The following is a 25,711-nucleotide window of genomic DNA, read 5'->3' on the forward strand; positions in this document are numbered from 1 at the left end:
GAATGAAAGAGTGTGTTCCCCCGACAGCTCCCAGTGCCATCTCCCATGTTATAGAGGATCTCCCAGTCCTCTGAAGCAGTTTTTTGGGGGACATAGGAGCTGCAAGTCAGAGAGGGAATAAATGAAAATTGCCGCCTTCTTCTGCCTGCGGGAGTGTCCAGTTTATGGAGTGTTTCTTTACGCAACTCTAGATCTAACCTAGCATGAAGTAGTTAACCAGTTTCTCTCCCTTCATGGGAGTATTTATACCTGCAATGACTTTAGATTTCTTTTTTATGCCAGAGCTGTAACTTACTACTTGTGAGTATTTCTAGATGCCCTGAAAATACTTTGAATGTGTAAAATCAGGACTGGAGAAATCAGAAGTGCTGAAATTGTGGTGCTGGTACCTGGAAACTTGATAGTCCCCCACCCCACAGATAAAAATGTTTTTAATATTAAAAAAAAAATTCTTGAAAAAGAGACAGAAATGGCACCATTCTCTCAGGCATGGGATTTATGCAGAGGATCATATGCAAACAGCAGCACTTCTATTTTCCTTTTCCATGCTGCAGCATTGCATCTTTGCCTCTTATACCCGGCTTTTTAAAGCTCTTAGAAGTCAAGAAAGATTATGAAGAATAAAAAGCCTGTGTATGGATTTCCCCTTCTTGAATCTTTAGTTCCCAGCTAATGTTGGTGTTGCTAGATTATTGGGATATAGGCTTACATTATTGAACCTAGCAGTATGGTTAAATCCCATTGAAACCAGCACAATAGCGTATACTAGATTTTAAAATGTGGGCCTATGTAAAAATCATGTGGTTGGGATCTAAGTGAGTAGCTCCAAGCTTTCTGATGTATTGCAACCCAGAAAATTACTTTTCTTTTGTCTGTCTAGCTTTTCGGTGGCTGAATTATGGGCCAAAAGAGTCTATCCTAAGCCTGTTTCAAACATTGGGCAAACTGGCCCATTTTACAGGAGCTCTGGTCTTCACGCAGTTTCAGTAACATGCAACTGACTTGTGTACACGCAGCCCATTGTGCATAGGCCTCAGCTTTTGTGATGTCCACTTCCAATTTTAGTGGATACCATTTGTCAAGCATACCTGTGTTCAGTGTAACGTGCAACTGATATGGAGGCAAGGCATGTTGGGGCAGACTCAGTCCTGTTGCCCTATTGTGCATTGATTATTGATTTTATTTTTAAGAGTATTTCTAAACTGCCATAGAACATCATAAAATAATTTAAAACATAATTTAACCTCTAAACATCATAGTTATAAAATCATAAAACAAAGAACAAATGACCAACACTGAATCAAATTAGTATTTATTTGTAAGAGCATTTCTAAAGTTGATTATACTCACTTGCCTGTTATGTGACTGGACTCTTGAGTTCTGCATTTGAGAGGAGAATAGCACTTGTGTTCACATTCCAGGAAAAGATGTTGGAATGTCCTTAGTGTTGCACAGCACATGCTAATGTGTTTTCCTTTATTCCCTTTTCTCTAATTGCAACTAGTTCATTTTGATAGGCCTGTTTTTTGCTCACACAGAACTTATGTGTATGAATTGAATAAATTTGTGTGTGTTTATTCTATCCCCCCCTTTTTTTTTAGTGTAAGCCAGAATATAAAGTTCCTGGATTGTATGTTATTGACTCTATTGTTCGTCAGTCTCGTCATCAATTTGGAACAGACAAGGATGTTTTCGGGCCAAGATTCTGTAAAAATATAACTGCCACATTCCAGTATTTATATCTCTGTCCAACAGAAGACAAGGTATAGCTCAATTTTTTTTAGCGCTTTGACTTGTGAAATCATGCTATCTGTATACAGTAGGAGTGAATTAGGAGGCTCTCTTCTGACTCTAGTCTATTTGGTCTACCTTGTACAAACACACACTGTTGATTGTTAGATACTGTACTTCTGAATTAGGCCTTTATGTTGGATGTTTCTTTTCTAGTTGGCTTTTAATTTTTTGAGGCCCTTCTTCTCACCACTTCATGACAAAAAGCTCTTACGGAGGAACTTTTCTCTTCTGTGTACAAAGTCATGTGAGCTGGATTTTATTCTATTTGATAGTAAAGCTGCCACACAAACTAGATGTGATTGGTGACTTAGAAAAAGCTTGGGTTTCTGCTGCTTGTATGTATGATGTTGACAAAAACTGTGATTCCCAAGTCTAGAATAGAATAAAGTACCCTTCATTTACAAAGTTTTGGGATCCATAAAGTGTGGCTAGAAAAATAGTGAATGGAATGTGATATTTCCCTAATTGCTCATGTCCACAGACGTTTCTGAAGAAGTACACGAGGAAGTCTTTCTCATTCTAGAACACCCCCCAGCTCTTTCTTTACTATGCTTTGTTGCATCTGATACAATAAACTAAGTATAAAAACTTTGTATCAATCTCTTTTTCTTTTTTACATGCAAGAACTAGGGCTGTGTTCAAATGACATTTTCTTCCTCTCATCTCTGTGTATTGTAAGATTGGGAGTGGATCTTGGCTTCATGCACTTCCTGCTTATTTTTTCTCTCCTTTTTGTGAATAGAAGATATTATCTGAACCAGGATGTGTTAGATTTGTTTGGATGATAGGGAAGGTGTGCATGAGTCCATGACCTGATCTCAATATATATAGAAATGAAGTGTGTGTTTGGGGATGTGTGGAGGAGAGTGTTTTCTGAACACTGTCTAGGTTTCAAGTAAGAAGTGAAGTTTTTTTAATGTACTGATACACCTTTTTTTTTAACAGAGTAAGATAGTTCGTGTCCTCAACTTATGGCAGAAAAATGGAGTATTTAAAATAGAAATCATTCAGCCACTCCTGGACATGGCAGCAGGAGCTAGCAGTACTGCTTCAATGTCTGAAGATGCCACTAATAATGAAGGTAGGGTATCTTGCTACCTTCATCTCATTTTCTTCAGAATCTCATTTTCTGTTATGGACCTATATACTTGGGCTTAGTTTGCTTTATTCCACATAGAATGGGCTTTACTAATTACAAATAAAAATTAGGATTAGATTTTTGCAGTAACTCTTGGTGTTAAGATTATAAAGTTCATGTTTTGACTATGTCAATAAATGTATCATAGAACAAAAATGCTATGACAAGCATTTTGATTGACTTCTCATATTCTTAAAGCTAATCATGCAGTTCTGTATCCACTTAACCAAAAATAAGATACTTTAAATTCATTGAGGTTTACTTCTGAGTAGATATGTATAGGATTGTACTGTGAATTACCCATTCTTTTGTCTGTCATATTTTTTTGGCTTGAATGATTTCTGCTCACTGATCAAGATGAGTTTGGCTAAAAATGTTAGGATGGTCTTACAGATGAGAGATGCAGTGATCCAGAGGATATGGAGCATATTCGGTTGCCAAAAATGATTTGTGTTTAGACTTGGCGTTTAGTCCTCCATATATATATAAGAGGGACCCCTTAGATTGCTCAGTAGTTGAGCGATACTGCCTGCCCCTATATAGACCTGTAAGATCACTTGGATCATCCGGGGAAATTTTAATTGTGGCTCAGCACCCTATAGAATATCACAGGGTGATTATTCAAAAACAGGCATTTCCTGCCATTCCCCGTGCACTGTCCTTCCCTTTGCCATATATAAAGCATCATTTGTTTGATGCTTCCAACATCTTATGAAGACATGTCTTTTTGCCCAGGCTTTCCAGGACCCATAAGATTGGACCCTGTTATTTCTGAAGATGTTTTTACCTGTTCCTGCTGTTTACTGTTCTATTGCTTTGTTTTATTTTTGTATACTGTTTAGGGTTTTTTAAAAATATTAAGTGGTTTAGAAATGCTAATTGATAAATAAACTTCAAGGACTGTATACAGCTCTAGTGTTTTATATTGCTTAGTGGTATAGAAATTGCTACAAATAAATAAATAGTGAAGGCTGGAAAAATATATTAACCATGTATAGTCTAGCTGCTCACCATATATTCATTGTTGTCATTATTCCTTACAATATTTCTTTCACATTTGTGGTCTGTGTGTTTGCATGTGCATGTTTAAACTGTGCACATGCTTTTCTGATCTGTGTCAACCATCAACTGTCATCATTGTTTTCTATATGGAAGTGAGATTGCTGAAATACAAAAAAAAAATGAGGAATTTGTATGGAACTATGAGTAAAATAGACATGACGATAATCATGGAAGAGATGGTAGTTTCTTTTTTTTAAAAGCTATAAGTGGGGCCTAAATTGGATTGGGACTGTGGTGAGGAAGTTTAACCCTTTGCCTTGCTGTAGTCCCAATTGCCACCTGTGGCTGCTGTTTACTAAACAAAAAACATTTATTGCTTTTTAATATTTTTTTTAAACATGTTTTTTAACCCTTTTTAAAAGATGTTTTAAAAGCTTTTAAAATGTTTTTAAAGTTGTTTTATTTTGGTGTATTTTAGGGTCTGTTTTTATGGTGTTTTGATGTGTTTTTAGCGCCTCTGTTTGCCGCCCTGGGCTCCTGCTGGGAGGGCGGGCGGGATATAAATAAAATAATAAATAAATAAAATAAATTACCACTTGCATGGTTATTGTCATGTTTAGTTTGGCCCTGTGATGAGGCAAGTCTTAAGAATATGTAGCATATGCTTACAGGCATATATTCATGTGGCCCTATAAATGGAAACAATAGACTTTATGTTGTGGCATACAGGGCAAAGGGGTGGGTGCCAAAAATTACATGGAATGAAGAGGACCACATGATGTGCACTTCAGAGAATCTTGCCTGGGGAAGTAAAAAAAAAAAAGGTTGGGGTGACTACAAGCTGACCACAAGGTTTTGGAAACTTACACTATATTGTAAAAGTGCAGTGTTATAAAATGGAATAGTTAAAATATTAAAGTTGTATTTAAATTTATGTTACAGGTTCACCACCTCCTGTCACGATTCCATCTGAGCCTTCTCAAGTTGCTTCTAATTCAGTATCTAATGTGCCGCAGTTGCCCAGTTCTGATGCCTTTGCAGCTGTAGCTCAGTTATTCCAGACAACACAAGGACAACAGGCAAGCAGAGAGTTTTTGTTTGAAAATTAAAATTAAGCTAATAAGTTGTTTACCTAATGCAGAATATGGAGAACAAGTCTTATGAGGAAAGGTTGAAGGAACTTGGCATGTTCAGTCTGGTGAAGAGAAGGCTGAGGGGTGACATGATTACACTCTTTAAGTACCTGAAGGGCTGTCACATAGAGGAGGGTACAGATTTGTTCTCTGCTGCCCCAGAGGGTAGGACTAGGTCTAATGGTTTTAAGTTGCAGGAGCGTAGATTCAGATTGGACATTAGAAGGAACTTCTTGACAGTAAGGGCAGTTTGGCAATGGAACCGACTGCCTAGGGAGGTGGTGGGATCCCCTTCGCTGGATGTCTTGAAGCAGAGGCTGGACAGCTATCTGCTGGAGATGCTCTAGCTGTGGATTTCCTGCTGTGAGCAAGGGGTTGGACTCAATGGCCTACAAGGCCCCTTCCAACTGTATGATTCTACAATTCCATTTTAAAATCCTTAGTGGAATTTTGTGAGTGAATTGCATTAGTAAGGGCAGAAGAAAGAGTGTGAATGTGCACATGTGGTAGTCAATGGTTTATTGAGCTTTCATGTAAGGCTCTCTGGTGGCAGCCCATTTTGTCTTCCTCTGTACCTTTTTGTATTAAGATCACAAAGCAGAGGAGGAGCTGCATGAGCAGGTACCTTGCACCATAGTATCTACAGGGCATAGCTGTAGCAAGTGCCTGATTGGAAGTTAGTGTATGTGTGTGTACAGCAGGGGGTAAGCACAATTGTTGCACATTTATTATGTCTCTGGTATTTGTACATGGCCATTCCTAAATTGATATTAATAGTGGTTTTATTATGTTAGCTCCAACAGATTCTTCAGACTTTTCAGCAGCCTCCCAAACCTCAGTCTCCAGTGATAGATAACAATGTAATGGCCCAGGTCCACGCTATTACTGCTCAGCTGCAGACTACAACAACGCAACCATCTGAACAAAAGCATGATTTTCCAGTGCCAGAACAAAAGACATCTTTTGATAAGGTAATATTTTTCTTGTACTTAAAAGAAAATAACCCAGTGACTTCTTTCAGATGTAATGCCGAGCCAAGTCATTGTGCCATGCTATGAAAACAAGCCTTCAAGGAGCATTAACCTTGTTTACCCCGGCCCCGCGACAGTTTCTCTCCCCATTTCCTGGTTTCAGGTGAACCATACTTTGCTGGTTTGGACAAAACAGCAGGCTATGATTTGGAGGGTGTATGCCAGCCATATTTTGATAGTTTGGATGAAGGGATAAATCTTGGCATGCAAGGGGAGGAGGGAATGCATAAACCTGAGGCCTGGGTACATAATGCCAAATCATGAATTGAGGCTATATCTGAACAAAGTTAATGAGAAATGTTTACTATATGTTAGTTACAATGGAATAAGATGTTCAGGATGCTTTGTGCTCCCCCTAGTTAGTGACAAACTGAATCGCTTTATTAGTATTCCAAAAATTGCAAAACGTACAGAAAGAATTTTATATTGTTGGTTTACTTGTCTTGTCATCAATTATTGAAGAAAGTAGAGGCGGCTCAATGTAATATGTTTCAGAAGCTGTTGGATCGATTTGACTATGATGATGAACCAGAAGCAGTGGAAGACACAAAGAAAGAGGAATCAACACCTTCCCCTTCAATCTCTCAACCAACATTGTAAGATTTGTGATGCACATATGTAGATCTGAAAATTAAGGATGACATGTAGAAGTCCAATGTTGCATAGGTTCTGTCCATTAGATTGCATTGTTTTAAACTCTCTTATTGTGCAATGGTTTGATATGCATCAGTTTGATAAAGTTCTGGTTTGCAGTTACAGTTGAATATTAGCTTCTCTGCTTAAAAAAATACCTACACAATGCCATCAGTGTGTATGGCACTCTGCAGTGCAACAATAAGAACACTGATCCCTGTGCATATGAGTTTACAATCTAGAATTTGATGAAAGAAAGCAACAGAAATAAAGGAGACCAAAGAGGGGGGAATGTGTATTCAATTTTTTTAAAAAAAAATTGCATGGGGAGGAAGCATCAATGGCAGTCTAGGTTATTGTACTAAATTTTATGTTCTTAAAATGCTGCTGAAAAAATCATTTTTATTGCTCAGTGGATTTGCAGGTGAAGGTATACAGCAACCAGTTTATCCCCAGCTCCCAAATATAGATCAATTTCAGCAGCGAATGCTTGGAATGCAGCAGGAGCCTATGCTTCACCAGGTATTGGAAGCACTTGTTTTAATGTTCTTTGTATCGTGCAATACTTAATAATTAGATTTGTAATACTTTGAGAGCTTGTTCTTGATTTGAAATGAATGGAAAATACCTGTATATTCTTTTTCTACAAGGTCTCACTTCCTCCAAATGGACAAATGCCAAGCTATGGAATTCTCCCTGCACCACAGTTTCCTCCCATGGCTCAGCTTGGGGTGCAATCTTCATCCCAGGTGCAACAAACTTTCCAACCTTCTTTTCCAGCACAAAATGAACCACATACACAGAAACCACATCCGCAGGTAAGTAACTTTTACTATCCTTTTTCAGAATTTTCTAACATGATTGATTGAATGATTACATTTGTATACTGCCCCATAGCCGAAGCTCTCTGGGCAGTTTACAACAATTAACAACATTAACTGTTAACTATAATTTCCTGTTTTGTCCAACCCAGAAAACTATGGTTTATTGGCTTCTAAACAAACCAGGATATTAAGCAAACTTCAAACCATGGCTTAATATCCTGGCTTGTTCTGAAGCTGTTATTCATACTTTACTTGGTTTGGGCAAACAGGAAACTAATAATTAATAGAGGACCTCTTGGTTTGTTTGCCATACCATTTAAAAACAACTGCATAGGCTCCTTAACACATCTATAGGTCTTGCCTGCTTTAATTACAAAACCATTGTGTTTTCTTTTTGCTTTTGGCAGAGAATGAAGACTGCCCTTCATATTACAAATATTAAGCAAAACTTGTAGGAAATGGCATATGTGGTGATTCCTCCCCCACCTCACAACTGTAATGTGTGGCAGCATTCTCATCCTATTTTTAAATTGTCTGCACATAATTCACCCACAACTAATGTGTTCCAGTGATGTAGCATTTTGGCTAGATCATTGTTACATGGTACGTTGGGAAAATAATTATCTCCCTGATCCCACTGCAACTGAAATCAGCCAAAAAAATAGGTAAACATGATTATAGGAACAGTAATAAGTGTACAGGAAGATATTTAAAATTGTATGAACCCTTTCCCCCCACCATGGAGAGTTGAATGGTGCCATAGAAAAGCATCTGTTGAGTTAAGAAACTCCTCCACTTGGATGTTGACATCTATTCTGGGGAGGGTTATACTTTCCCAAGTCCCTTTTAAGGTTGTGGGTTTGGGGGCATGACAAGATGGTGGTTGCTGTGTTTTTGCCAGCCTCTTTCTAAGCCACGATAGGCCTGTTCTGAAGGCAGAAGTATTTATTGTCTTAGATATGCAGGTAGCTTTCCAATTCATTTACTTTAATTTAGTGTTTTCATGTTAACTGTTTCTATCAAACCTTTTAAAAACACGTGTTAATGTAGAAAATCAGGGTATAAATTATATAATTATTTTACGTTTGTGGCAGGATGTTACTGTACAGAGATTGTTTCAAGTAATCTCCAGTAATTGTAATAGAGCAGAAATCTCTTATTGAGCTAAGCTATTATAGTACATTGAGTGCAGAAGTTTACCAATTTCTTTTTTGGACAGAATGGGCAGGTGGTAAATTCCCAGTTACAGAAACTATAACTATTTACAAATACAAATATTATGATCATTTCAGAAAAAAGTTACACAGATGTGTTCAACTCAAATTATATATGGATAAACAATGGTGTTAGATATTCTTTTCAAGTTTGCATTCTTTATTTGGTGACTAATAAATTTGATAGAATATGATTGATTTAGCATTTTACTTGAACAAGACAATTTGACACCTCTTACTAATTTTCATTTGCTACAAGAGATTTTATCTTACTGAGTTTATACTCAAGAGTAGACCCATTCAAATCAGTGGAATTAATTAATCATGATACCCTTGTTCATTGATTTCAGTGGGTCTACTCAATGATTTAAGCTGCTATCCAATACTCACTTACCTGGGAGTAAGTCCCATTGAACTCAGTGGAGCTTACGTTTGAGTAGATGTGTATTGCAGCCTTAGCTGGATACAATCCTTGTTGTTATGTGCCTTCAAGTCCTTATTTGAACAAAATTTCCTCTAGTACTAAAGTTGAAACTGATAAAAAAATGTAATTGAGGAACAGCAATGGTAATAAAGGCTTAATATTTTTTTAAGGAAATGGAAGTAGATCATCCTCCTGTTCAAGAAGGAAAAAGACATGAGAGCAGAAAGTCCAGATCTAGATCTGCATCAAGGTAAGAAGTAGCAATTTTATGTCCGTTTATAATGCAAGAATAGATACTAGAATGTATACAAAAATGTAAATGTACTGCCTTCAAGTCGATTCCGACTTATGGTGACCCTATGAACAGGGTTTTCATAGTAAGCGGTATTCAGAGGTGGTTTACCATTGCCTCCCTCTGAGGCTGAGAGGCAGTGACTGGCCCAAGGTCACCCAGTGAGCTTCATGGCTGTGTGGGGATTCGAACCCTGGTCTCCCAGGTCATAGTCCAACACCTTAACCACTACACCACACTGGCTCTCAATGTATACAAAGACAAGTGTAAAATGAAAATCTCAAACTACAAACTATTAACCTGTTTTGTATGTTCTATATGGTTTTGTTTTGCCAATAAATAACTACTGTGTTCAAAAATGGATCATGTATATTCTGTGATTTCAGACAAGGCACCCAGTTGGGACAAAAGGCCAAGTTCAGATTGTGAGAGTGTTTTTTGTGTTTGTTTTGGAGCAGTGGTAGCAAGGAATGTTGATCTTAACAGGTTAACATTTCACTTGTAGATCTTAAAGGACAAGCCTCAGCTATACAATTATACAGCCACAGAGTGGCTCCCCCTCCCCCATGGTCAGTTTTACCTCTCTTAAGCATGATTGCACGAAAGTAATTCCCATTGAACTCAATAAGCATGCAAATGATCAGATCTGTCCTCCCCTCCCCCTCCCTCCCATCACCATCCTTTTGCCCCCTCCCCTCCGCCCCTCCCCTTCGCCCCTCCCCCCTCCCCCTCCTTTTCCAATCGCCTCCCTCCTCCTCCTTATGCTCCCCTCTCCCCTCCCTCCTTCCCTCTCTCCTCCCACTCGGATGGTTTTACCTATCCTAACCATGATTGCAGAGGAGTAAATCCCACTGAACTCAACATGCAAACGATCAGATCTGCCTTTCTCCTCCTTCCCTTCTCCTCTCCCTTCTTCCTCCTCCCCTGTCCACTCTAGCCCTCTCTCCCTCCCTCTTCTCCTCCCCCCTCCCTCTTCTCCTCCCCCTCCCTCTTCTCCCCCCCTCCCTGTTCTCCTCCCCCCCCTCCCTGTTCTCCTCCCCCCCCCCTGTTCTCTTCCCCCCCGGTCAGTTTTACCTATCCGAAGCATGATTGCAGACGAGTAAATCGCATTGAACTCAATAAGCTTGCAAATGATCAATCCATTCTCAGCAGACTTGCACAGGATTCCGTTTCTTAGCTGACCTCTCTGAGATACTGTACTGCCCTACAAATTTGTCAAAATGCAAACACAATTTGGGTTGGTCTTTCACAGTCCAATCCACTTCCTGAGGAGTGGTGGCAACACCTGCAATCAGCCCAAATAACAGAAACAAGACCTGTGCTGTGCTGATCTTGTTTTAGCAGGGAAGAAGCAACAATATTAAGACAGTTGATATAGTTCAGATAGTCACTTTAAATACGTTTGATTTACTTTGCAATTTTAGAGAAGTTCCTGTGGTAAATCATTTTCTTTTGCTTCTGTTTCTGTGAATATGTGAAGTACAGCAACACTTTGCAACACTAAAAAAACTCCAAAAACAATTGTGGAATAATGGCACTGACTGTTCAGGAGAATAGTTTCCAGTGGACATGAGGAGTGTCTCAGTTTGCACAAGATAAAACAGTGGGAGGTGAAATATATTCCAGCAAATTTGTAGGTGTGCTGTATGTTTTTAATTGACCGTTCCCACCTTTCCTTAAGTGGAGTGGTTTAAGCATAGCAGGCTGGAATCATGCCTCTTGGGCAGGCCAACTTTGTTTTTTCCAACAGCTAGATTCATTACTTAAATAGCAACATGTTGTAATCAGTCTAATGTTACATCAAAGTGCAGTTTCAGATTCAAATGTTAATGCACCCAAAATAGAAACAGAACATAACTTCCAGTTTGAAACACAAAAGACTGTCTTCACCATGATATGACATTGACCAATACAAAGGCTTTGAAATTAATACAAATAAGTTTAACACAGATTTCTAGGATGAATAATGAGAGATATAGTTTTCTAGGTTAAATTGTCTGTAGAAACATTAGTAACACAGGAAAGAAACGTAAGAAGAACACCAACAAACATACAAAAATTTAATTCTCTATCTTTGGAGATGGCAGGTGTTGCCAATATGCTCCGAGGCACGTTACCAAATTCTTCCAAGCTACACAGGAAGTGGATTGGACTGTGAAACACCAACCCAAATCGTGTTTGCATTTTGCCAAATTTGTAGGGCAGTCCAATATCTCAGAGAGGAGATCAGGTCTCCTGTTCCCCTGGTGCATTCAGTATAGCTGCCCAATTTCCCTGCTTTTTCAAGTTTGATAGAAATACCTGTTGACTGTAGGTACGTTCATAGACTGCAAGGTTTTTTGCCTGTTAGTGAATAATAATTCTTAGATTTGGATATGGGCAGAATTCAGTGGCAGCCAGTAAGTTATCTATGAATGCAAAATGCATTCTGTATTTGTTAGCATTTTAATATTTTCTTAAATGCTAGATCACCCAAAAGAAGAAGATCACGGTCTGGTTCTCGGAGTCGAAGATCACGTCATCGCCGTTCCCGTTCCCGGGACAGGCGCCGCCATTCTCCTCGATCACGATCTCAGGAAAGGCGTGAAAGGGAGAGAGAGAAGGAGCGCAGAACAAAAGGCCTTCCTCCAATCAAAACAGAAACTGTTAGTGGTGAGTTATCTCATTATGTATTATGGGGCACTATTAGTGTATGCTGTCAGGTGTCACTCTTCTTGCTTTCTTTTAAGAGGAACAATGGGATGAGATGTGCACTTGGGAGCAGTAAACAAACTCAAAATGGTAACCTGATGCCTTGCATCACTTGGTTCAAGTCCCAGTTTCCAATGTCTTTTTACAACTGAGCTGCAGTCTTCTGAATATTTGTGAGCAGTAGTGTGGTAAAAACAAATGTATATTTAAAAAGATGAGCCAGGAATGCACAAATGGCCTTATTACGCTCATCATAAGGATTGCTATCCTGTTTATGGTGACCATAACAAGCTCTAGACCTCCTGAGTTGTAAAATCAGAGATGTCTCCTAGTAGAAGTACCTATCATTTGTTCAAGGGACTCTCTAGGTCCCACCTACTGTGATTGAAGTACACTCTTTCAAATTATTATTAGCTCCTGATTCAATTTGTCAGCCACCTTTGATTTGTTCTGGCATGTTAACTGCTGCACATAATCTAACAGTAATTGACAAAAACAGGTTGCTAAGTACATAAGTGCATCAGGGGTTGGTGCTTTTAATATGGAAGTAGCCTTAAATGTCACATTTTTAGTTTGCAGTACAACACTCTGGGTAGGCCAACTGGACAAACGAACACAGCAGCATGATGTTGGAGGTCTTCTAGAAGAATTTGGCCCAATTGAATCTATAAATGTAAGTATGCAGTTGTTTTAGTAGAAACAGTTTTAAGTGGTTCATGCTAGCAGATTTTTATACCTGTTTTAAAACCAAATTTAGAAGTTCTATCTTAAATTTCTGAGGAATAATAGTATGATTTTAAAAAAAACCAATTTGAATGTTCAGTTGAGAGAAACTTAAGTAAACTGTTTGTATACTAGTAATAGAAGATACTGAATATTAATTGTGAGCTTCATTTGTTTTATGCATTGCCTCATACTCTTCTAAGAGTAGATAATTTAGAGATATTAGAAACACATATGTCTCAGTTCTGCTGTTGTAGAGGTGGTGGTTTATATCAGTAGTGGAGTACTCCTTGATCCTGTCCCCTGGCTGGTCAGCATTGGTGGGTGGGCAAGACATCAGGTGATGGACAACTGTAGAGTTCAGAGGAGGTCTCTATAATAGCTGATTAGTGGTTAGAACTGCCTCCTTTGCAGGCATATTGATTGGTGCTGGGAGTGTACTTCCAAAGGAGGTGGCTGTAACTGCCAATCAGCTGACTGGTGGTTCCAGCAAGACCCTTTGAAGTCCATTTGGAGGAAGCAGTTTGGATCCAAACTGCAAATGGAGCATTTTTCCTTTGCTGAATGTCTGGGATAGGCTGCACTAGGGAGTTCCCTGTTGGAAACTCCCTAATGCAGGTGAGGGGGGCTTGCTTTCTCCATTTTCAGGAAGCAGCTTGGATTCAAACTGCTTTCTCCACGTGGACTTCACAGGGGCTTGCTGCAGAGGGAAAATTTTCAGTTTGGAGGAAACAGTTTGAACCCAAGCCACTTCCTACAAACAGAGAAAGCGAGCCCCCTTGGCTGCACTAGGGGGTTTCCGACAAGACACTCCCTGACACAGCCTATCCCAGGGGGGCTCCCTGTTAGTGCTGATAGGGAGTCCCACTTGCAAAGGAACAATCAGGAGCTCACATACGATATCAGGTGTGTGATAGGTGGAATTGTTTGTGCAGATGTCCTTGCAGGCCAAATTGGGACCATGCTGAGCCTAATTAGGTCTGCAAGCTAGAGGTTCTCCACCACTGATGTATGAGTCTTTTGCATTAGGCACACATTCTAGCTGTATTGCACTTCCATTTTTTCTGCAAAATTAATGGGAATTTCTGTTTAATAGTAATTTACTTTTTTTTGTACTTAAAACAGATGATACCACCAAGAGGATGCGCCTATATTGTAATGGTAGAGAGACAAGATGCATACCGTGCCCTACAGAAACTGAGCCGTGGCAACTTTAAAGTAAATCAGAAATCTATAAAGGTATCTGATACATTTTTCCCCAATAAAAATTAAACCTATAGGATGAAATGCACACTGTTCCCTAGAGAAGATTTTTTAAAGGGTGTGGAGGAACAGGGAAGGAAAGGAAGGAGCACTCCCATTATGCAACAAAAAGCCTGTTTTACTGAGAACAGATACCATTAGATATCACCTATAATAATACATCTACAGTGTTTTTTAAGAAAATACTTTGTAGCAGTATAAAACACCCTGTGGTGGAGACAGATTTATTTGTAAGAAATGTATAAGAAATGAGCCATATGGTGAGCTTCTACAAACAAAGTGGATCACCATGGAGAATAGCTGTTACATGGAGCCAGTTCATGGGCTTGCATAGGAAAGCTTTATTATGCAAAGCTGCCCTTAGTCACTTGTTGCAAGGATTTTTCATAGTGCTGTGTATGTGAATCTTTGCAGATTTCCCATTGTACATAGTGGGTTGTATACAGTGTTAGTCCAACTCAGAGTAGAGCCATTGAAATTATTGGACTTGACTAACGTAGGTCTACTTATTTCATTGGGTCTACTCTGAGTAAAACTCAACTAGATACACCGTCCTTTTGCTTTCTGACTTTCAAATTACATTTTGCTGAACAAGTACAAGTTCAATGTCAGTAGGAAATTACTAATGTGTTGCTGTTTTCCTTCAGATTGCATGGGCTTTAAATAAAGGAATTAAACCAGACTATAAGCAGTATTGGGATGTAGAGTTAGGTGTTACCTACGTACCATGGAGTAAAGTTAAGCCTGAAGATCTGGAAAGCTTCTGTGAAGGAGGAATGCTGGACAGCGAAACACTTAGTCCTGGTAAGAGATGTCTATAGTATTTATTTATTTATTATTTATTTATTTATTTCAATTTTTATACCGCCCATAGCAAAGCTCTCTGGGCGGTGTACATCAAGTAAACACTTTACATTCAGTTTAAAACCACCTGGTCATCAAATCAACAATTTAAACATACAACAAAAACTAAGATTAACATAATTAAACCCATTAAGTACAAGTCAAAAAGTAATTAGAAAAAGATGAACATATCTTTACAACATTAAATACAAAATACTAAAATATTAAAATACTAAAAATACTAAAACGCCTGGGTAAAGAGGAAGGTGTTCACCTGGCGCCGAAAAGATAGTAATGTAGGCGCCAGGCGTACCTCGTCAGGAAGGGTGTTCCATAGTTCGGGGGCCACTACCAAGAAGGCCCTCTTTCTTGTAATCGCCTTCCGGGCGTCTTTCTGAGTAGGCACCCGGAGGAGGGCTTTCGATGTTGAGCGCAGTGTACGGGTAAGTTCATATCGGGAGAGACATTCCATCAGGTATTGCGGGCCCGTGCCGTGTAAGGCTTTATAGGTTAAAACCAGCACCTTGAATCGAGCCCGGAAACATATAGGCAGCCAGTGCAAGCAGGCCAGAATCGGTGTCACATGTTCCGACCGCTTGGTCCCAGTGATTAATCTGGCCGCTGCATTCTGCACAAGCTGCAGTTTCCAAACTGTCTTCAAGGGCAGCCCCACGTATAGTGCATTGCAGTAGTCCAATTTCGAGGTTACCAGAGCATGAACAACTGAAGCAAGATGTTCCCTGTCCAGATACGGGCGTAGCTGGGCTACCAGACTAAGTTGGTAAAAAGCACTCCGTGCCACCGAGGCCACCTGCACCTCAAGTGACAAGGACGGGTCCAAAAGGACTCCCAAGCTGCGCACCTGCTCCTTCAGGGGGAGTGTAACCTCATCCAGAACAGGTCGAACATCCAACTGGTCAGGGGATCCATTTACTAACAGCATCTCAGTCTTGTCTGGATTGAGCTTCAATTTGTTCGCTCTCATCCAGTCCATTATCGCGGCCAAGCATCGGTTTATTACCTTGACGGCCTCACCTGAAGAAGATGAAAAGGAGAAGTAGAGCTGCGTATCATCAGCGTGCTGATGAGAACGCACTCCAAAACTCCTGATGACAGCACCCAGCGGCTTCATATAGATGTTAAAGAGCATGGGGGACAGAACTGATCCCTGCGGAACTCCATATTGGAACGCCCAGGGTATCGAGTAGTGCTCCCCAAGCACTACTTTCTGGAGACGACCTGCCAGATAGGAGCGGAACCACTGCCAAGCAGTACCTCCCAACTCCCAAATCTGCAAGCCTCCCCAGAAGGATGCCATGGTCGATGGTATCAAAAGCCGCTGAGAGATCAAGGAGAATCAACAGGGTTACACTCCCCCTGTCTTTCTCCCGACAAAGGTCATCATACAGGGCGACCAAGGCCGTCTCCGTGCCAAAACCGGGCCTGAAACCCGATTGAAATGGATCCAGATAATCGGTCTCATCCAAGAGTGCCTGGAGCTGGGATGCAACCACCCTTTCCAGAACCTTGCCCAGGAATGGCACATTTGCTACCGGCCTATAGTTATTCAAATTATCTGGGTCCAGGGAAGATTTCTTCAAAAGTGGTCTCACCACCGCCGCCTTAAGGCAGTTCGGGACCACTCCCTCACATAGTGAGGCATTAATCACTTCCCTGGCCCAGCCGGCAGTGCCATCCCTGCTAGCTTTTATTAGCCAAGAGGGGCAAGGATCGAACACAGAAGTGGTTGCACGCACCTGTCCAAGCACCTTGTCAACGTCCTCAAGCTGCACCAATTGAAACTCATCCAATAAAATATGACCAGACTGTGCTCCGGAGACCTCATTTGATTCCACTGCTGTAACATTGGAGTCTAACTCCTGACGGATGCAAGAGATTTTATTCTGGAAGTGGTTGGCAAATTCGTCACAGCGAGCTTTAGAAGATTCAATCACGTCCTTAGGGCCAGAATGTAAGAGCCCTTTGACAGTTTGAAAAAGCTCTGCTGGATGGGAAATAGAAGATTGAATAGAAGCAGTGATATGTTGTTTCTTTGCTGCCCGCACTGCCCAAAATACGTCTTATTATAAGCACTCACCAGTGCAAAGTTGCATTCGTCAGGAGTCCGTCTCCATCTGCACTCAAGCCGTCTCCTATACTGTTTCATTGCCCTCAGCTCCGGAGTATACCATGGAGCTGTATGAGCTCTACAAAGGAGAGGGCGCACAGGAGCGATCATGTCAGCTGCCCGGGTCATTTCCGCATTCCACAGATCGACCAGGGTGTCGACATGAGCGCCAGCCTTATCAGCCGAAAAACTCCCCAGAGCTTTTTGAAAACCATCAGGATCCAGCAGCCTCCGGGGGCGGACCATCTTAATAGGTCCCCCACCCTTCAGAGGGGGAAAGTCGTCGCGAGTCTAAACCTCAACAAGCAGTGATCTGTCCATGACAAAGGAGCTGATGTAAGGCTCCCTATATACAGATCACTATCATCATGTCCCGTAGCAAAAATCAGGTCCAGAGTGTGACCTGCCACATGAGTTGGGCCGGTGGTATATTGGGACAGCCCCATGGTCGTCATGGAGACCATGAAGTCCTGAGCCGCCCCAGATAAGATGGCCTCGGCATGAATGTTGACATCGCGCAGTACCAATAGTCTAGGAGATCTCAACAAAACCTCCCAGACCACCTCCGTCAGCTCAGTCAGGGAGTCTGTTAGGCAGCGGGGTGGGCGGTACACTAACAGGATCCCCAATCTGTCCCTCTGGCCCAGCTCAAGGTGCAAACACTCAAGGCCAGTAGTTACATGGACATGGTGCTTGAAGAGGGGGATAGAACTCCTAAAGACCACAGCAACCCCCCCTCCCCGTCCCTCAGATCTACCGTGATGCTGTACTGAGTATCCTGGTGGGCACAGCTGAGAGAGACCAACTCCTCCCTGCTCACCCACCCAGGTCTCAGTTATGCATGCCAGATCAGCTGCCTCATCCACAATTAAATCATGGATGAGGGCGGTCTTATTATGTACCGATCTGGCATTAAAAAGCAGCATCCGGAGATCAGAGAGCTGGCTGATAGGACATCCCGCATACCTGTGGATGTGTGGAGGACCGGAACACGGGACAGCTGTCAATTGCCTGGGCCACGTTCCCCTCACCTGGCCTGTCTTCCACACAACATATCTCCCTCTACCCGTCACTACGCCTATTGGGGCCCCCACAAATTCCTCCTGACTATGATTCCTCTCTCCCAGGCACATAATATAAAATGTCACCACACACACTTACAGCATACACCATACATCACACAAACTCTCACACATACACACTCACAATCAACAAACAAAACAGCCAAAAGCCAGTCCGCGACTAAACACATATATATTAAGGAAAAGCCTTCTGATATGTGAAATAATTTGAATGTGTAAGAAAACAAACCAGTTGTTTTGTCTGCTTGTTTTGGGGCTCAACTTTGAGAGGTGCTTGTAAGCAGTACTTCTCTTGAACATTAAGTTGCCTGAATTGTGGAATCTAATTTAAAAATGGAAATTGGGCTGATCATTGGGATGGAGGAATTAGTTCAGTCCATTTTTTTTGCAGCAAACAGACCTGATCTGATGCTCCTGAATTTACTTGTGGATTGGAATGCAACTCCCAATCAGATTACACAGATCCAGATAATGCAGTGCAGTTTTGGCATGCAAAAAGTGTGCACCAAAATACTTACTTTATGTTTTAAAAAATGTGATCAAAATGTGTATGTTATGGGAAACGGCATGTTTTATGTCCAAAGTGCACACAATTTAAATGCAGGCTTTTGTGTGTTCTTTCAAAAAATCTGCACAGGTGGGGCTGAATGGGACCTGTGATTGAGCACAAGTGAAATGTAAGCAGGATGAAATCAGGCAGCTCAGCCATCCTTACTGATCATGCTTGAACTAGTGGTATGGGGATTTCCTTTGTGATTAAAAATTTGGAGAGTAGCGTTCATATTTGTGGATGACTAGATTAAGCAGTATTTCAGATAGAAAAATGTTATTGCTTTATTTTACATATGACATTTCAGATTCATAAAATTCTAAGGAGTTGCTAACCGTGAGAGTAATCTTTAGTGACAGGGTAATTGTAGGGGTAATTGTCACACCAGTTATTTTAAAATGATGTTATTGTTGTTGTTGGTGGTGATGATGATGAAAATGTTGTTGTTATTGATGATGATGATGATGATGATAATAATAATAATAATACATTTTTTACCTGCCCTTCATTGTGCGGTCCCAGGGGTGGGTTACAACAATTTAAAAATGCAATATTAAAATCAATTAAACAAATTACAATGAAGAAAATAGGGTGGATTCTAAGAAATATATCTCGGGTGTCAAAGGCTAAGATAAAGAGGTATACATTATGAAAACCACATTGAAGGTACCTTTGTGTGGAAGGGAATTCTACAGCTTAGGTGCTGCCATAGAGAATGCCATATCCCACCCCATGCCCAAACTTCTGAGGTTGATGGAATCACCCAAGAGGGTCCCCTCTGCTGATCTTAACATGTCTCAGAGCACAGTGGTAACAACTGCTCTTCATTCCAGAAGGTGCCATTTATGCTTCCCTGGGCACCACAAGGGAACTTGGCCCCTGTGTAAGAGCCAGATAATCTTTAGAGCGAGCATCCTGTCTTGGTGCTTGCCCCTTGAATAGCACTAGTTTGGACTCTGATGTAGGCATACTTAGAGACAATTAAGTGAGATGCTGATAAAACATTTCTCTTTTGATTTTGCATGTTTTGTTGGTAGCTATTTTGAAACAGCACCTACACTGTGTACTCAGAACTGACCTGGAGGAAAGGAAACAGGAGCTGGGAAGCAGCCCTTGAGGAGGAGGATCTAAATGTTTCAGATCCTCACAGTGTAGAGAGGGTAGAACTTGGCAGTGAGCCTAGAGAAACAAATAGCATTATTTAAAGGGACCACATAGTTATAGGAAAAGTTGGACACACAAAGAGCTTTTGGAGATGGATATAGCATACAGGTGCTAGATGCCTCTAAACCATATGAAATTGTGGACATTATTGTGGCATATAAAATGATTAATTATGTGGAGCTTCATAGAGATTAATTCTCAAATACTAGAAGTTGGGGTCACCAATGAAATTGATTGGCAGTAGATTCAGGATGCACAAAAGAAAGTATTGATCTTGCTATGCATAATATAAATTTTGATATTTTTTTTTAAAAAAAGTTCTTTCATAGTCCACTGGCTTAGATGACACTAAAAGAGGATTAGACAAATTCATATTGGGATGGGTTTATCAACAACTATTGAACATGTAATTAAATGACACCTTCATGTTCAAAGGAGGTATATCTCTGAATTCCAGTTGCTGTGGAACAAACAGTGGTGGAATGTTGCCATGACATAAGAATAGCCTGCTGGATCAGGCCAATGACCGACTTAGTCTAGCATCCTGTTCTCACAGTGGCCAGCCAGTGGAAACCTGCAAGCACAAATGACTGATAGTTGTGTTTCCTGGAAGTGTCTGGCTAGTCATTGTTGAAAACAGGGTGATGGACTAAATGGAACTTTTGTTTTATGAGAAATTATTTTCAGATTCTTAAATCCTTTGATTTCATTATGTTGTAGCTTTAACTCGTTGCTTAATTAGTTCATACTTACTCTTACTAGTATGAGACAGAAGAAGGAAGTAGCCAATAAGTCATTCCTTAATGCATGTCCTTGGGGAGGGCTTTACCTTTGCATGCAGAATGTCCTAGGCTCGAGCTTTGGGATCTCCAGGTATGGTTGGGAGAGATCACTGTCTGAAAAAAGCCTGGAAAGCTGCTTCTAGTTAGTATAGAGTCTTGAGCTCAGTGGAACCAATGGCCTGACTTCGTATAAGGCATTTTCTGATGGTCCAATGTAACAGGTTCCTAACTGCTTTAAAATGTTAGTATTTCAAGTTACTAGTTTCATTTTCTGGCCAATATATACCCTTGATGTGAGTTTCTGCCCTAAATTGCTTGATACCACATTTAGTAAACAAACTAAAGGATTCCATGTTAAGCTTATGTGTGTAGAAATATCTCAAAACTTTTTCCAGTAGTCAAAAGTACTTAAACTGATTTTTTTCATGAAGAGAAAAATCAAGTGCACCGTAGGGATTAATTTTGTGAAAGAATTAATTTCTAAAATAGAAAATAATCCATGTAAAAATGTAGCGGTGCTGTAAATTATTTTTTTAACCTGCCTACTAATTCTTAACATTAACATTACTTTGTGTTATATCCAATTCTGTTTGTGTGTGAGTGGAACAGACTTGCTCATGTAACAGGACTTCACCTTAATCTCCTCCCTGCAGTGTGGAAGTGCAGGAGGCGAGGACGTGAAATCCTGTTGTACAAGTAGTAGTCTGCCTGTGCAGTGTTTGATTATGGCCTACATGCCTGTTATAGGGGCTGCAAGAATGACATAGTATTTGAAAGCAATCTGTGCTTTTGCTGGACAAATGATGCATGCATGTTCCAAAAATTTATTCTTGTCTTCCTAAATAGATTATGTCTGCCATTGGGACAGATGGGTGTGTTGACCATGATGTATACAGATTTGAGTACAACATCAAGATATTGTAGGGCAGACTTAAATTGATTAGGACTTTACACTTGGTTTATGTCAGAAGTTGAAATTAAATATTCTGAGTTCTTTTAATTGGTGTTCTTGTGTTTCCTGTAGAATGGAAGGAAATTCCCAAAAAATCAGAAAACCAAGTAGCCCAAAATGGAGGTGCAGGAATTGGAGACACTGCACACAATGAACAAACATCTTCTGTTGCTAAAAATTTGTCAGTTCAAATGCCTGTTCCTATACCCACACCAATAACAGTGCCTCCGCCACAGGTAACTTTTCCCCCCTCTTTCCTTTTTCTTTTTCTCTGTATCTGCAAATGGAAATTGTAAACACTGACTTATATTTACTGAGAAGTAAAGTTCAATTTCATGCTCTGTTTTGAAGTGCTGAATATACGTACTATTAGCTAGCTATTGCAACATAGTTTTTGTGTAATGAAAATTGCATTTGAAATACTGTCATATGTCAAGATTTAGTACTAACATTGTTCCTGATACAGTGAAAATATTGCAACCTGTTATAGATTATTAACTCATTTAACCAAATTGTTGGCAAAACATCCAGGCTATCACCGAAAGCAAATGAACACTGTACATGAAGAATGTGTAGGGGAATGAGTTTTCAAAAGTTTTTAGAATCTTCTTTCACTGAAATGGTGTTGGTTGCATAGTTGAAAAGCAAACTTTGTTGAAATAACTCATTTGTCTTCAAACAGTCCCTACAAATGCGGCATGAGATCTGAGAAATTAAATGCCCTGTGATTATATAGAAGTGAAATTGTTGATCTCTTACATGTGGCCAGTCCAGTAATAGGTGTTTTACTGACGATCCTGTGCCAAGGGGTGAAGTTTAAGTTTGCGGTTTAAGTTTGAGGCTTGGCTGTGCTGTCTGGGACTGATGGCGTTGTAGCCCAAAACATCTGTAGGGCACCAGGGGTGACAAAGGCTCATTTAAATGCTGCTGGAGCTTTCTGTATTGCTTTCATCATTCCAACTTCTGCACACAATAATGAACTATCTCATTGTTTTAAAAGCACCTTTTCTCATTATCGAGGAAGATATGGAAATGACAACTACAAAGAAAGCTCCTTGTGAATGTTTGTGGTTCTTTCTCTCATGTGTAAATGGCTCCTCTCAATAAGAGATTTAATAAGATATGGCATCTACTCCTTATTTAGATAAGACTGAATTCTAGCAGTTTGCTCTGTTTAAAATGTCACACACAGTCTTTGTGCTTTGTCAATTGATGCCTGTGGGTAGAAAACTGTAGAATCAAGTGTTGAGTAAAAAAATTTCATTTTATCGTAGGTTCCGCCACATCAGCCAGGTCCTCCAATGGTTGGTACACTTCAGCCGCCTACATTTACTCCTCCCTTAGGAATTCCACCTCCTGGATTTGGTCCTGGAGTTCCTCCACCACCTCCACCATTTTTGCGACCTGGCTTCAATCCAATGCATTTACCACCAGGTATATTAAGCATTCTCTGAGAATTTCCATTCACATTATGAGTTGTGCATTTAAGTCTTATATAATCAGGTGCCCTCCAGATTTTTTGAACTACAATTCCCAGGTGGGAGTTGTAGTTCAAAACATCTGGAGGGCATCATGTTGTGAAAGATTGCTCCTTTCCTTTTGAGGACACATGTAAAGGATTTCAGTTGTAGAAGTGAGTGATTCTTCACTGTTTGTCTTCCTAGGCTTTCTTCCTCCTGGACCTCCGCCTCCTATTAATCCTCCAGTTTCAGTTCCTCCGGTCTCTGTCCCTCCTTCTCCAGGAGTAAACATCCCAAACTGTAAGTGTAATTTGTATGTTACTAAGTTGATTGTATTAGAAGTCTATGCCACTTAAAATGTCCCTCTTAACATCACTGTTTTAGCTACTGTGGCTAGTATAAATGAAGACACTACAAAAGACTCTTCTGTGGGAAACCCTATTCCAACAGTAGTTTCTGGATCTAGAGGAAATGCTGAAAATGCAGATGGTTCCAAAGGATATCCAAATGCTCCACCACCTGCAACTTCTACTAGTATACCTGCTCCTGTCACCCAACCAGTCCCACTCCTTGGTAAGTTAATTTTTAAGTTGTTGGATATATCATTTTTTTCTTTCAAAAATCCTCATTCTATTTTGATTATTTTTAGAAAGCCAAAAATACAAAGAGCAAAGTGTTTTCTTTTTCATTTCAATCTATTTTGTACAATTTTGTGAGGAATAAAGCATTTAACAATACAAGTGTCCAATTATAAATAATGAAACATTGAAGTAATTATGGGATCTTGGAGAGCAATGTTTGGTACATTTTAGTAAAACAAATCCAGGTCACTCAGGGATCGTATAATCAGATACAGGATTCTGGTTTTAATTTCACCAGAGAGATTTTTTTCCTGATCACCTAAGACTGTGTATAGATATACTTGCAAACAGGAGTGGGTGCAGGTGTATAGATGAACCTGAAGGTGAGCTGTGTTTTTCCCCTGCCTTTATTCCTCAAAACACACACTCATGTCTTCTGGATTGTATGCTGTCCCCTTAGCTTTAGTGGTAGGAATCTTAGGACTGGGGGCCAAATGCAGCTCTCCAGACTTCTCCGTCTGGCCCTCAGAGCGCCCTCTAGGCCATGCCCCCATCCAGGTAGCATCTTCTCTTCCCAGTCCACACTCTCTCTGACCATTATATGTGCCCTCCTTAAGTGCTTTTGTCTGGCTGGAATTTTTCCTTGAACTATGATGATGCTCTTGGTGAATGGAGAAGTATGTGAGTGTGCACACAGAAATCTCTGACTTGTGTGTGGCAGGAATGAGGTCTACTATACAAAGGTAAGAGTCCATCCATTACTCCACTCACTTTTGCTGGCCTCTAGAAGGTTGCCCATGAGGGAATGTGGCCCTCAGACTGAAAAGGATTCCCCCCCGCCTTTGCTCTTCCCTCCACATTTTAGGATATCTCCTTTGTATATACAAAACAAATCACAGTGATATTACAGATATATAAAGGAACCCTTATTTACTAAAATCAATGAAAGCTGTCCAGATGGAAACAGATTGCATCCTTTATTTAACTGTCTTATATGGAAAACTAATCTGTTATGTAGGTGTAGTATTCATACTATGAATGCTTCTCCCTATTCGGATAATTCTCCCCACACAATTATTTCCACAAACGTTTTGTATTAGACTGCAAAAACTTTGAATGTCAATGACAACAAGCAGGACTGTACAAAGAGTCCAAACCTTAAAAGCAAGGAAAGGAAACTCAGGTTACCTCGTATACACTGGATAAACATTTGAGCTCTATTTTATGTACAGCAAAAATTACTGGGAAAATTAGCTGAAGTTGTTTGAAGCAATACATTTCCTGGGTGAGTGTCTAATATTAATTTTATAATGCACAACTTTAATTTGAAATCATGATTAAACACAATTCAATTAGTGTGTTTAGAGTCAAAATTAATTATACAGTTAAGGGGAAAAATAAAATATGATTTAACCTACAGTAATGATCTATCACAAGTTCTATGTTAAAATAAAACTACTTAAGAGGAAATTTTCAAACTTTGGGGTTGATCTTGACAGCCTTTGGAGAAGAGACTTTCATAATGGTGAAAAGGCATGCTGGATGTGCAAACCAGTTTCATTTCTTGTCTGCTGTCTAACACAACCAATATCCTACTTACATAAAACATTTCCTACATTTATATAGATCCTTAAAAAAAGTTAGGTGATATTAGCCTTAGCATTGGCAGTTTCAGATACTGAATAGGTTATTCCAGAAGTCATTTTTTCCCTGAAGATTCATACTCTGTCAGTTCTTTGAAGCTACCAGCATAGTGCTGAACTCTGCGGAAACCCAGAGACTTTGCAGCAGCTAGAGGTTGGATGCTTCTCACTCCTGCCATACACGAAAAGATTAAATTGTCTGATTTAGAAGGCACATCTTGATTGTGTATCTCCTTAAAATGTACTAGGTCCATCTGTAAAGCATCCACAACTTTGCCCAATGGAATGCGATGGATCCAGGGATTTTTCCATACTGCTCAATTTCCCATTTCTCTCTAACTCTTTGACTTCTTTGCAGTGCAAA

At 40.1% G+C, this 25,711-nt stretch overlaps 1 protein-coding gene across 1 annotated transcript in view; it reads left to right on the forward strand.

Annotated features, from left to right (window-relative positions):
- The window catches only part of SCAF4 (SR-related CTD associated factor 4), an 87,135-nt gene that overhangs the window by 42,242 nt on the left and 19,182 nt on the right, over positions 1-25,711 (forward strand). Inside the window, exons 4-19 of the mRNA XM_061627852.1 lie at positions 1,602-1,763; positions 2,740-2,875; positions 4,877-5,013; positions 5,862-6,038; positions 6,594-6,694; positions 7,145-7,253; positions 7,382-7,549; positions 9,364-9,443; positions 11,953-12,137; positions 12,749-12,849; positions 14,025-14,138; positions 14,810-14,966; positions 21,736-21,899; positions 22,938-23,097; positions 23,328-23,423; positions 23,508-23,696. Of these exons, the coding sequence (XP_061483836.1) occupies positions 1,602-1,763; positions 2,740-2,875; positions 4,877-5,013; positions 5,862-6,038; positions 6,594-6,694; positions 7,145-7,253; positions 7,382-7,549; positions 9,364-9,443; positions 11,953-12,137; positions 12,749-12,849; positions 14,025-14,138; positions 14,810-14,966; positions 21,736-21,899; positions 22,938-23,097; positions 23,328-23,423; positions 23,508-23,696 (2,236 nt within the window). The remainder of the gene's footprint in view (positions 1-1,601; positions 1,764-2,739; positions 2,876-4,876; positions 5,014-5,861; positions 6,039-6,593; positions 6,695-7,144; positions 7,254-7,381; positions 7,550-9,363; positions 9,444-11,952; positions 12,138-12,748; positions 12,850-14,024; positions 14,139-14,809; positions 14,967-21,735; positions 21,900-22,937; positions 23,098-23,327; positions 23,424-23,507; positions 23,697-25,711) is intronic.

This window comes from Rhineura floridana, chromosome 5, assembly GCF_030035675.1.
Source record: "Rhineura floridana isolate rRhiFlo1 chromosome 5, rRhiFlo1.hap2, whole genome shotgun sequence".
NCBI classification, from domain to species: Eukaryota; Metazoa; Chordata; class Lepidosauria; order Squamata; family Rhineuridae; genus Rhineura; species Rhineura floridana.